This window comes from Onychostoma macrolepis, chromosome 14 (genome assembly GCF_012432095.1).
Source record: "Onychostoma macrolepis isolate SWU-2019 chromosome 14, ASM1243209v1, whole genome shotgun sequence".
Taxonomy (NCBI): domain Eukaryota; kingdom Metazoa; phylum Chordata; class Actinopteri; order Cypriniformes; family Cyprinidae; genus Onychostoma; species Onychostoma macrolepis.
The window spans coordinates 7,848,564-7,862,286 of record NC_081168.1 but is presented as its reverse complement, the minus strand read 5'-3'; the positions used below and the strand labels follow the sequence as shown (position 1 = coordinate 7,862,286).

The window sequence follows — 13,723 nt, the reverse complement described above, 5'->3', positions numbered from 1 at the left end:
TTACATCTGTCTGCATAAATGTGAAAAAGAGGTGAGGTTATAGATCAGAGTTGTCAGACTCATTTTAAAACCAAAGGGAGCTTGAGGATTTATGCGATACACAAGAGGATTTTAGATAACATGGGGCCTAATACTGTACATATGAAATTAATAATACAGAGTGCTTTTTGGAAATAGGAAGGTGTTGTACTAAAAGACATTTAATGGGAAATCACTGACTATTATGGTATTAGAATTAATCAAACAGGAATATTGACAAGCAAAAATCACACACTTCTTTTGGCTAGATAACTGAAGCAGTCTAAAATCATACATACATAATTTGAGCTAAAAAAAACTTTATTTTCATTTAAAATCTAACTGAATTAGTATTAATGTGTTATGTATAATCAGTCAGTAATTAAAATTATGAAACTGACTGTTTTTTTTTTCATAGAATTCAGCTCACTAATAGGGAAAATTATGATGAAATAAGGACTTAAATGTCAGTTTAATTCTCACACAAACCTATTGTGTGGCTCTTGTGCATATACATGTAGCACTTGAATCACATGGACTACTTTTTGCATTTTTGCACATTGTATTGGAAAAGACCAGCCAGCACATTCTTCAAAATATCTTCTTTTGTGTTCCGCAGAATAAAGAAATGCATACAGATTTAGTGCAAATTCATCCTCAGACATGAGGATGACACACACACACACACACACATATATAGGCCTATGGAACACAAGTGGAACACAAAAGAAGATATATATTTTACACTCAGTTTCTACATTCATGAAATATTGCAGTGCTTGTCATAACTAGATTTTCTTTTTTTCTTTTTTATAAAAGTGTCCATGGAGTTATACTATTTTATTCATTTATTTTCTATATGCATTTAAATCACACTTTTAAAATTAGTCTACCTCAGGGAGGCAGGCTGGGAACCCTAGTTCTTTAAAGAAAAATAAAAGATTTTTGAGGGGATGAATTAAAATAAGTTGTTTTAATGATTGTTTTGTCTTGTTTTAAATCATTTTAAGTCTTCTTGGAAGTTTGCTGAGGCCCCCTAGTGGGCCCCGGCTCCCTAGTTGAGAACCAGTGCTTTAAAGCACACTGTGTGTCCATGAGAGAATGCTGAGCTGGGAATCAGATGGTGATATCAGATGCACTGCTTTCAGACCACATGACTCTGGGAACGATGGTGATAACATGTCAAGCCCTGGAGCAGAAGACAAGCAAAGCCTGTGCTCAGACACTAATTAGATTTAGCCAGCAGCCCTCGTATCCGAAACTCTTTTAGCTCCCACTGCTCTGTCAAACAATCGCATGCATTTACTGCAAACATGCCAACATTAACACTGCTAGATAAAAGAACTGTGAATTCTTTTCTCTTTCTTTGACTTCAATTAAAAAAAAATTTTATTATTGTGAACAGTGCAGGATAAATAATATATACATTTAATTTCATCACAGCTCTCGCAGACATATTTTTATACAAACATTAACAACAATGAAGCCCACCTTTCTGAATCTGTGTAGCTTTGCTAAAAATCTGTAGCATTTTTTTCTTCAAATGATCAATTCTTCAACAGATATCTTTGTTCAAAGGCTAACAAATCTGTAATTTGTTTTGCTTTTTTTGATAAATGGCTTTGTTACAGCACTGGGGAAGCTACTACAGAGACTTGTTTAGATTGCAAAGGAACTGATTCAGATGAATGTGGTAAAACACTCATAAATCATCTTTGGAGAAGCCCACACCCAGGCCGCTAGAGGAGGCCTGCACTTTGTGCTCCTGTCCCAACAGGTATTAGTTCTAGAAAATGAATCTGTCTCTTTCATCTGTCTCAGACGTACTGTGTCTTGCGTGACTGCCTCTGCTTCAGACAGGTGAGAAGGGATGCCGGGACAGAGAAAGGGAATAAAGGTCCACAAAACCCCCCTCTTCATCACCTCAAATTCAATAAATGTTGAGTAATGCATGAAACGTGCGCGCATACGGGATTGTATTGAAGTTTCCATGACTCACACAGTGAAAATGTACCAGTTTTATCCCTTCTTTCCTCAAGTATGAACCACAACAACTAAAGTGGCTGTAAGGTCCTCACACACTCATTGTGGCTGTTTTTGTGTGTGTGTGACATTTGGTTGTTTTCATATAAATGAGGAAATTCAAAAGCGCTGTATGTAGGGCAGAGGTCATAATGTAATCATTTTAAGAATGCAGGAAATTACAATTCAAACGAAATTACACTGAGGTTAAGCTCCAGGCTTATTCGATTATTTAGATTCTTCTCTAAAGAACGATGTGCGCTGCAAGCATTTGAGAGTGTTCATAGTGCTCCAGATTAAAATGCAGCAGTGCTGTTCATTAAGTTTGGGATCAGTAAGATTTTTTAATGTTTTTGAAATTTATGCTTACCTAGGCTGCAGGTATTTGAGCAAAAAATACAGTAAAAATGGTAATATTGTGAAATATTTTTACAATGTCAAATAACTGATTTGTGTCACACGATCCTTCAGAAATCATTCTTAGATGTTGATTTGCTGCTCAAGAAACATTATTGTCAATGTTGAAAACAGCTGTGCTGCTTAATATTTTTGTGGAAACTGTGATAGATTTTCTTCCAAGATTCTTTGATGAATAGAAAATTCAGAAGACTTTTGTAATACGCATTTTTTGTAACATTATAATTGTCTTTACTGTCACTTTTGATCAGTTTAATGCATCCTTGCTGAATAAAAGTAATTTATCTCTCCAGGAAAAAATCTTACCGCAAACTTCTGAACTGTAGGGCATGTAAGTGGAGCTGTTTCATATATAGTACTGCAGCACGCAGAGCACCATATGAACAGACCACAAGCTACGGCACAAGATCAGACATGCTCGTTTTTCCTCTTGAACAGGCACAATACATGGTATGATGCTAATCAAGAGGTAGGATGGAAAAAAAGTCTTCGCTACATCTCATCCGGTTTTCTCGGTTTCTCTCTCTCGCAAACACATAAACATGTAGGCTGCTGTAAAGGGAAGCCGTGTCCCTGTACTGACCCTGTTTGGGTTTCACTTCAGAGCGGTGACACGCTGGATATGGTGCTGCAGCGCGAGGGCCAAACCACAGGCTTTATCTCCGTCCCCTCTGGGGTCTTTATACCCCGGCCATACACAACCCTCAGCTGCTCACTGCCGCCCCACAGCGTGTGTTGTGGTTACCAAAAAGAGAGACGGAGAAAAAAAGTCTTGTCCTCTCATGTTTTCTCCACAGTAGGTGGATTTGTTTTTTGTCAGTGTTGGAGATGTATTGTAGGACTGACTAAGGGAAGAGATCAAAAGAGAACGTTTGCTGCAAAACTTTTTTTAAAGAGGAAATGGAAAGGGATGGAATACAAGCCACATTTCCAAAAAAGAATAAAAATTCTGACTTTTTGCATGAAACTGTAAGAATTAATTCTGATTTTTGCACTTATGAGCTTATATCTCACAATTTTGAGTTTGCCTCTCGCAATTCTGTTTTTGTGTTTCCATCATGGAATCAAAAATAAAAGGTAATTGCAACCTTTTATCTTACAATTCTGACATTTTTGTCTCACAATTTTGAATTCATATTATTAGGGCCCGAGCAGCGATGGTGTGAGGAGCCTATTGGAATTGCTCCGTTTATTATGCAGTTTTGAGTTTATATCTCGCAATTCTGAAAAAAGTCAGAAACCTGCATTGTGAGATAAAAAGTCACATTTTCTACTTGGTGGTGGAAACAGGCTTTCATAAAATGGGTGCATATTTGAGGTGCTTTTTAATACAAGAATAACTATTACAGTTGTTCAAAAATCAGTTTAAAGATTGAACTTTAAGTTCACACTTTCAAAAACTGTATAACATACTCTTCTTGTTTATGCTACAAATACATGAATATCTCAAATCAGGGGCTTTCAAGGGGTTGCAAGGGAATGTAGAAAAACGTGATATATATTTATTTACAGAATCTTAGCAACCCCAAAGCAACACTCACCCACAAGACCATATCATCGTGGCAGCAGGTTTTCTGGATGAGATCTGCGCTGGGCTAATCATTGTTTAGTCATGGTCTTATAATTTCCAGAAACCCGTCTGTGAGTTTTCTCCTCTTATACGCTCCATTGCTTGTCTGCTTGATTAAACAGTAAACTGCCATGTGGCATTACTATATTGCTCTGAGTGCTGACCCTGAGCAGAGTTCAGGCCTGGTGTGGGGCTCAGCGACAGGTCTGTGGTCACTGTCTCTCTCTCACCACTGAGCACTTTGCCATGTGTTGGCCTTTTGTGAGTTTGTGAGCTGAGTTTTCCTTTGCTTTCTATGCAGTAAGGGAAAGAAGGGATCGCATGGCTGAACAGACACTAATTGCATTTTTTGCATTGAGCTCCGCTGCATTCCATGAGCTCTGTGTTCCCGAAGCCTCTGGACCGCAGAGAGAAAGAGGAGGAGGGGAGTCCTCAAGTATGAGGCTTGTTCTTGATTTATCAAGCATATTTTGTTTTATTTGTGTTCTCTGTGCTTCCTTGAGGCTCTCCAGTACGCGCCAGGCTTGTTTAACAGCAGCAGCGTTACTGCATCTGACACATAGCATTGTGTCCTCACACTGACAGTATTGATCTAAGAAAATAAAAGTGATATCTGGGTTAATATATTGAGTAACTGAAAATATTTATCAGTGTTTATCATGAGTTGGCCATTGGGAATTGTTACCGCAGTTATTACATATTGGTTTGATAGGGCACATGGCTTTATTAGGTCAGCTGAAAGACACACTGTATGTTATGCAAATTTCTATATGTGTCCCTGGATCACAAAACCAGTCATAAGTGGCACGGGTATATTTGTAGCAATAGCTAATAATACATTGTATGGGTCAAAATTATCGATTTTTCTTTTATGCCAAAGATCATTAGGATAAAAGATCATGTTCCATGAAGATATTTTGTACATTTCCTACTGTAAATATATCAAAACTTAATTTTTGATTAGTAATATGCATTGCTAAGAACTTAATTTGGACAACTTTAAAGGCGATTTTCTCAATATTTTTTTGCACCCTCAGATTCTAGATTTTCAAAAAGTTGTATCTCGGCCAAATATTGTCCGATCCTATTTTGTGGTCCAGGGTCACGTATATTCTACATTTGATGAGCAAAGGCATACTTTTAATTATTTGATTATAGATAAATCTTGACTGGAGTAATGATGCTGAAAATTCAGCTTTGCATCACATGAATATCACATTTTAATTATATTTAAAAATATATATTTAAATAGAAAGCAGTTATTCTAAACAATATTACTGTATTTTTGATCAAATAAATCCAGTCTTGGTGAGCATAAGAGACTTCTTTCGAAAATCTTACGAACACAAACCTTTGAAAGCTATTTTAACCGACCATCGTCCAGCATTCAGTATTGATCCATGTTATCTGTCAAACACAGCTCCATCTCTGATTATTACAAATTTGCTCTTAATAAAATCTCATCTACACAAGGAGGGGGGCACATTTACCAAGGAACCAAACCCAATGTTTAGAGCATAGACTACACACTGCTTAAGCTGTCTGACTTGCTGAATAGACAGTGTTTGTGCGCCTGTCACCGTGTAACAGATGTCTTTTTTCAAACAATGGGTGAGTAATTCACTCCATTATTTTATATAGCTTCATAAAAGCCTATATTGCAAAACACTGAGTTGTTAAATAGGTTTATAGTGCATTTTCATAGTGTTCCTGCTGAATTCAGCACACAATGTGTGACAAAAATAGACTCCAAAATACTAGTCGGCAGTCGCACATGCTCTTCTGTTACACAGCATTGTGTTCAGTGTGAATGCTGTAATCTGTTAACACGGTAAGCAAAATAAATGCGTACTGCCTTTGCATGCAATGTGAGTTTATTGCTTTAAAGCATGAATAAATTCCCCTTTTCCTTCACTGTAACACAGTGGCACCAGAAATGTACTCTGACCAGCCAAACCAAAGCATCCTATGCTACCTCAGCTGGCCACGGCACGTATGTGTGTGTGTGTGGGGGGGGGATGGGGGCAAGTGGCTGTGTTCCATCCATTCGGCCTACTCTCCATACACCCAGTGCCAAACGGGCAGCCAAACAGTTGTCCTTAAGCTTTTCTCTTTTCTTTTCTCCCTCTACCTTTTTTAGAGTTTGTTTTAAAATACCCTCGACCGCATTTCTCTCTCTCTCTTTTTCTCTTTACGACTGTTTGCTTTCAGAGTTTAAATGGTTTGTGGGGACGGCCCGTCTCGCGTCGTTACTGGGCAACGGTCTTCAGGAAGGAATTCAGAGCCCTCAGTAAATGTGCTTAGGGCTTAGACTCATGCAGCTCTCCAAAAACATGCTGTTGAAACAAGAGAGCCGAGTGCATTAAAGGCCCATTCCTCACACAGGGAAAACAGGCGCGTTTGTTGTTATTTCAGCTTCATGAACAGCACAAGTCATTGAGGGAGTGCGGTTTCACTAGGTGGCGCTATCCCAAGCTCATTTTCACACTGTTATCAGGCGTCTTTTGTCCGTTTTATGCTTTTTGGTGTCATTGCCGGTGGGCAAACTGCATAAATGAATCAGTTTCTCTGTCACTGCAATAACCGGCCCTGCGGACTTGTTCAAACAGAGGCGGTCTGTGCCTCCCGTGTTTCAGGCCTGAATGGAGGCCTGTGTGAATATCTGGTGGAATATGTTGTATGACTTTCCCTGCTGACCTCCTGAGAATGTGCTGACATTAAATCACAGATGGAGGGGTTTGTATATTTTGTAAGGCCTGTTTATCTTCTGAGGGTTATAATATAATAATTATCCATTTTTTAGAAAGATAGAGCTGTGTGCTGGTCAGAAGCTGTTGTCCTATGATTTGTTTCGGCGCGAAGCCATCCATACGCTCTTAAAAATAAAGGTGCTTCAAAAGGTTCTTCAAGCGATGCCATAGAAGAACCATTTTTGGTTCCACAAAGAACCATTCAGTCAAAGGTTCTTTAAAGAACCATCTCTTCCTTACCTTTTCATAATCCGAAGAACCTTCTTTCACCACAAAGAAACTTTTGTGAAACAGAAAGGTTCTTCAGATGTTAAAGGTTCTTTATGGAACCATTTAGACAAAAAGGTTCTTCTATGGCATCATGAAGCACCTTTATATTTAAGAGTGTAGCCAGACCCATCTGATCTCAATTTTCTGCTGTAGACAAAAACAACAACAGCGACGAAAAAAACCCAACAACAACAAGCACATGCTTGTGTCCGCACATCGGAAGGAAATCAATAAAAGAGGGAGACAGAGTAGAAAGATTAAAGGAAAAGCAGAAGACGGAGGGGGACGATGGAATTTTCAGCAATTATAGTTTGGCAAAACACAACAGCGGTCGATGTAGGAATCAACTCATTTAATGTTTATCCTTTTATGCCTGACTCTATTTCAATGCAGTACTGTTTAAAAAGAAAGACATGAAAAAGTATTTTGGAAATGAATGGCTTGATGAGATGATTTAACTTTATATATTTAACCGTATCATGCTCAAAATCAATCCTCAATGTGAAGTTTTATACATACCACATATGCCGCATACCACACATAATGCATATGAAGCAATTTATGAAATTTCATTTTTGTCAGGAAGCAGCTAATCTGTTTAACCCCAAATTAAATCTAAATAACTGGTGGATGCATACTTATCAACATCAACGTTTTATGTTAAAAATAATACTGAAAGTGTAGGTTCTTCATCTGGTCTGAATTGTTTTATTTTATTTTATTTTTTATTTTTATTTTTTTTAAACAAATTTTCACTTTTTAAAATGGTCCTGCAGAGTGTCAAATGAATTTTTAAAAGTATAAATTTAACTTGTATTTATTTTATTTTTTTATAGAATCATATCAGCTCAGATGTTATGCATAATAATTATAAAATAATTCACAAAATGCTATTCAAAATAGTTTCTTACTGTAAAAAGAAAAGAGTGTTAACTACAAATAAAATTAAAAACCAAATTCTGTTGTTATTTGTACTGCAATTAAAATATTTTGGTTTTTATCTTCCACAGTCATCTCTCAGATATGGCCAACAAGATGGTTGAAAGCTAGTTAGATTTGCTGGATAGACTCTGAGTAATATCTGAGAGATGACTGTTATTGATGACTGCATTTATTTTTCTCAGTATTCTGAAATCACTGTGAAAAAATATTTGACTTCTAGCACTAACAAATTAATTTCACCATGACTTTGTTTGACAGTTTTCACCTACAGTGTGATTGTGATCTGAACACAAATCTTAATCTCATACTGATATACGATACATGTTCTAGAGCAGGGATTCCAAAACTTTTTTCAACTGAACCTCTTTGACCAAAAATATTTACTTGAAGTGTCCCTTGAGTTTTCAAGTTAATATTTAAAAAATGTAGCACATTTCCACACCCCAGTTTGGGAAACCCTGTCCTAGAGTAGCATCCAATAGCGGTTATAGCATATCTGTTCATTAGAAATGTAATGGGGTTTTTTTCTATTTTCCCACCACACTCAATGCTAACGGTCTTTTCTCTGTAGCTTTTGCGGAGGGTGACTTTGCCTGAAAAGCGATGGAGGGCTCGACCAGGAGGGGGCGCTGCAAGGAGAGACCCAGCCGGACAAGGCCAGGCAGACGAGGATGAGGAGGGTCTAGAAAGTGGGGATTGTGATGATGAAGATGAGTGTACTGGTGTTTCTGGACTCGGGCCGCCTCCGAGACGCAAACGCCTGCGCATCTTTGCAGGTCAGTGATATAGCACCCATTGGAACTCATTTTTAGTGTCAGTGAGTTTTTAACTGGTGCTGCTGTAAATTTTGTTGGCCAATCTATGTTAAAAGGTTTATATCACCCAAAATGAACATTCTGTCATTAAGTACTAACCCTCATGTTGTTCTTTGGAACACAAATTAAAGGGGTCATCGGATGCCCATTTTCCACAAGTTGATATGATTCTAGGGTCTTAATGAAAAGTCTATAACATACTTTGGTAGTGTAAAAACACAATTTTTACCATGTCAAAATCAGCTCTGTTTACAGCAACCCGTTCTGTTGAATGTCCCTTTAAATGCTAATGAGCTCTGCTCACCCCGCCCCTCTCTTCTATGGGGTGACGAGCCGTTCTCTGAGACTGTAAACTTTAGCCGCATTTAGCCGCAAAACTTGCTAACTAGCACATTATTAGGAAAGGAAATTTGCAAAGATTCATAAAAAAAAAAACCTTATACTCACTTCTTCTGTAGATGAAGCTGGATTCGCGCGAACATAGATGCATTTAGGTAGATCAGGGAGCGCATTCCTTTCAAAAACATACGTAATCCACTGTGTCTTCAGCGGCTCAGATTTCGGGAGTAAATGATGACTGCTATGTTCATTATTACATCCAACAACAGAACACCTCAATCGCTTAATTGGAGACATTCTTGTCTTGCCCTGCACCGGAGTCGACACAATGGCGGACAGCTCTCAGCTCACTCAGGGCGGGTCTAAGGTAAGACGACCTTGTCAATGAACTATCGTGAGAGCGGTCTGTGCAGAACTACGTCATTCTGACAGGAATCTCAGAACAGCCTGATTTGAGAAAGGGGATTTTAAAATAGGTATTTAAAAAAAAAAAAAAAACACTGGGTGGATTTTTATCATTATAGGGTGGATGTGCACACACACTTCCAACACACATTTATGTTCAAACAACATGTAAAGTGAATTTTGCATCCGATGACCCCTTTACAGTTTTTCTCAATCGATTTGACACTTTTCTCCAATGCAATGTACTTGTTCTCAAAACAATTAGCACAGCCATCCAAACACAAAATAATCTTAACCAAACAGTTCAACTTTACTGCAAAATGAAGCACTGCAGTTTTTTCTAGTAATGCATTTATTAAAAGTAAATATTGTCATCAAATCTACAGGTTTGTTCTCTAATGATTAAAACACATTCAGCTGTAGATGCACAAATACACTAATGAAAATACATGTTTATTGCAATTCTTCAACAGGGAGATTTGTTATACAGTGAGGAAAATAAGTATTTGAACACCCTGCTATTTTGCAAGTTCTCCCACTTAGAAATCATGGAGGGGTCTGAAATTGTCATCGTAGGTGCATGTCTACTGTGAGAGACATAATCTAAAAAAAAAAATCCAGAAATCACAATGTATGATTTTTTAACTATTTATTTGTATGATACAGCTGCAAATAAGTATTTGAACACCTGAGAAAATCAATGTTAATATTTGGTACAGTAGCCTTTGTTTGCAATTACAGAGGTCAAACGTTTCCTGTAGTTTTCACCAGGTTTGCACACACTGCAGGAGGGATTTTGGCCCACTCCTCCACACAGATCTCCTGTAGATCAGTCAGGTTTCTGGCCTGTCGCTGAGAAACACGGAGTTTGAGCTCCCTCAAAGATTCTCTATTGGGTTTAGGTCTGGAGACTGGCTAGGCCACGCCAGAACCTTGATATGCTTCTTACAGAGCCACTCCTTGGTTATCCTGGCTGTGTGCTTGGTCATTGTCATGTTGGAAGACCCAGCCTCGACCCATCTTCAATGCTCTAACTGAGGGAAGGAGGTTGTTCCCAAAATCTCGCAATACATGGCCCCGGTCATCCTCTCCTTAATACAGTGCAGTCGCCCTGTCCCATGTGCAGAAAAACACCCCAAAGCATGATGCTACCACCCCATGCTTCACAGTAGGGATGGTGTTCTTGGGATGGTACTCATCATTCTTCTTCCTCCAAACACGTTTAGTGGAATTATGACCAAAAGTTCTATTTTGGTCTCATCTGACCACATGACTTTCTCCCATGACTCCTCTGGATCATCCAAATGGTCATTGGCAAACTTAAGTCGGGCCTGGACATGTGCTGGTTTAAGCAGGGGAACCTTCCGTGCCATGCATGATTTCAAAAGATGACGTCTTAGTGTATTACCAACAGTAACCTTGGAAACGGTGGTCCCAGCTCTTTTCAGGTCATTGACCAGCTCCTCCCGTGTAGTTCTGGGCTGATTTCTCACCTTTCTTAGGATCATTGAGACCCCACGGTGAGATCTTGCATGGAGCCCCAGTCCGAGGGAGATTGACAGTCATGTTTAGCTTCTTCCATTTTCTAATGATTGCTCCAACAGTGGACCTTTTTCACCAAGCTGCTTGGCAATTTCCCGTAGCCCTTTCCAGGCTTGTGGAGGTGTACAATTTTGTCTCTAGTGTCTTTGGACAGCTCTTTGGTCTTGGCCATGTTAGTAGTTGGATTCTTACTGATTGTATGGGGTGGACAGGTGTCTTTATGCAGCTAACGACCTCAAACAGGTGCATCTAATTTAGGATAATAAATGGAGTGGAGGTGGACATTTTAAAGGCAGACTAACAGGTCTTTGAGGGTCAGAATTGTAGCTGATAGACAGGTGTTCAAATACATATTTGCAGCTGTATCATACAAATAAATAGTTAAAAATCATACATTGTGATTTCTGGATTTTTTTTAGATTATGTCTCTCACAGTGGACATGCACCTCGATGACAATTTCAGACCCTCCATGATTTCTAAGTGGGAGAACTTGCAAAATAGCAGGGTGTTCAAATACTTATTTTCCTCACTGTATATATATATATATATATATATATATATATATATATTGTGTATATCTAAACAAACAAACAAAAAAAGTTGTAAAAATGTACAAAATAGTTCTCCAACTCCTATCACCCATCTGAAAATCTAATTGCCCTTTAAAATTAAAATCTGTTTGTGCCAACTTTAGCAGCAAGAACTGCAAGCAAACATTTCTGATAACTACAGCTCAGTCTTTTACAGCACAGTGGTGGATATATATATATATATATATATATATATATATATATATATTAGGGGTGTGCGATACTGCAAATTTTGGTATCGATCCGATACCAAGTAAATACAGGGCAAATATCGCCCGATATTGATACCGATACCGATACCGATACTTTTCCCTTTTTAATAACATACATTTAAATGACCAATTACACTTTGAAAATGAACAATAACTTATGTTGATATGACTAAAGTATTTAATTCACCTTAAAGCTATGTGGATATTATTTGCCTTTCTAAAAGGAGTTTGCAAGCAGAGGAGCCCAGAATATGAAAGCAATGCGTAAAGTTTTGTGTTAAGCATTTTCTTCCCATAGAAAAGAGTTATAACGAAAAAAAAAACTTAACGTGGCTTAATGCATTAAGAAAGTAATATTGAAAGGCCAACTCAGTATACTGATTATGCAAACTATATGCAGGCAAGCAGCCCAGGATATGAACGCAAAGTGCATGCATGTTAAGTGTTTTCCTCTGATAGAAAACCTTTATAAAGAAAAAACAACAACGTGGCTTAATGGTTGTATAAAAAGGCCAAATTCTGTCAATTTAATGGGTCTGGCTTCCAGTCTCATCCGCTTCCAGCAATTTTTAACTGTACAAAACAGCTCGTTTTGCTGCTTGCTTGGTATTGCAAACTGGTGTTTCTTACCATATTATTTTAATGAAGTGTCTAAATTATAAACACACACGGTGGATAGCACAAACAATTTTACCATTTATTACACTGTTATTTTTCTCATGATTTCCCTACCGTGCCTAATGAAGTGGAAGTCTCGCACATTCAGTCTATGAAAAAAGCTTACTTCCACATTGAAAAAGGTGAATAAGTTTGGTGTTGTTGCCACAGCAGCGAATTTCTACCGTTCCATCTCTCGCTGTAGCCAATAATATCCGCTTGTTCTTGGAGCCGCTGAGTCACATAATGGCATAACAAAACACTAACGCAGGGGAGGAGCAGTAATGTTTGCATACGAAATGTGAAAAGAGCGGTATATAAACACACAGATATGTCTATTCTTTGTTGAATGTATTAAGCAATATATTAAGTGTAGAGGAGAGAAAATTAACCTAAAGTATCGATCTAATCAGGTTAGTATCGATCCGATACCGATACCAACGTTGGTATCGATATTATCGATATTAGGATCGATCCGCCCACCCCTAATATATATATATCATTAGGGATGGGTATCGTTTACATTTTATCGATACTGATACCGATACTGCTTATCGATACCGGTACTTATCGATACTCTTATCGATATTATTTGGTCCAAAAAGATATGATGTGAAAAGTTGTTGAAAATTTCAGGTTATTTTATTACTGCTGAACTTTAGCAACTGTATTAAAGTTTTTCAGTCAAGAGCAGTGAGTTATTTTTCTCTTTGTGTTTTATTTTATTAACATTAAAGGAATGGTTCACACTATTTCATAAATGAAAATTGTGTCATCATTTACTCACTCTCAAGTTGTTTAAAACCTGAATGAGTTGCTTTCTTCTGTTGAACATAAAAGTTATTTTGAAGAATGTGGGAAACCAACTGGTCCCCAGTGACTTCTATATTTTTTTTCCTATATTTTTCCTGGTCAGTGGGGACCAGCAATTGTTTGGTTACCCACATTCTTCAAAATATCTTCTTTGGTGTTCAGCACAAGAATAAAAATTAATACAGGTTTGGTACAACATGACGGTGAGTAAATAATGACAGAATATAAATTTTGGGTGAACTATCCCTTTAATGACAATCGGCAGCATGTTTAGTTCTGTCCCTTTAAGAGAACGCATTCGTTTCTCCCTCAACTGTTTACTTTCACTTTAGACATAACTGTGTTTGTACGTAAACTTTG

At 37.8% G+C, this 13,723-nt stretch overlaps 1 protein-coding gene across 1 annotated transcript in view; it reads left to right on the top strand.

The window, feature by feature from the left end:
* Nucleotides 1-13,723, top strand: part of gpc3 (glypican 3) — a 138,101-nt gene that overhangs the window by 98,422 nt on the left and 25,956 nt on the right. The window contains exon 7 of the mRNA XM_058797755.1: nt 8,561-8,765. Within this exon, the coding sequence (XP_058653738.1) occupies nt 8,561-8,765 (205 nt within the window). The remainder of the gene's footprint in view (nt 1-8,560; nt 8,766-13,723) is intronic.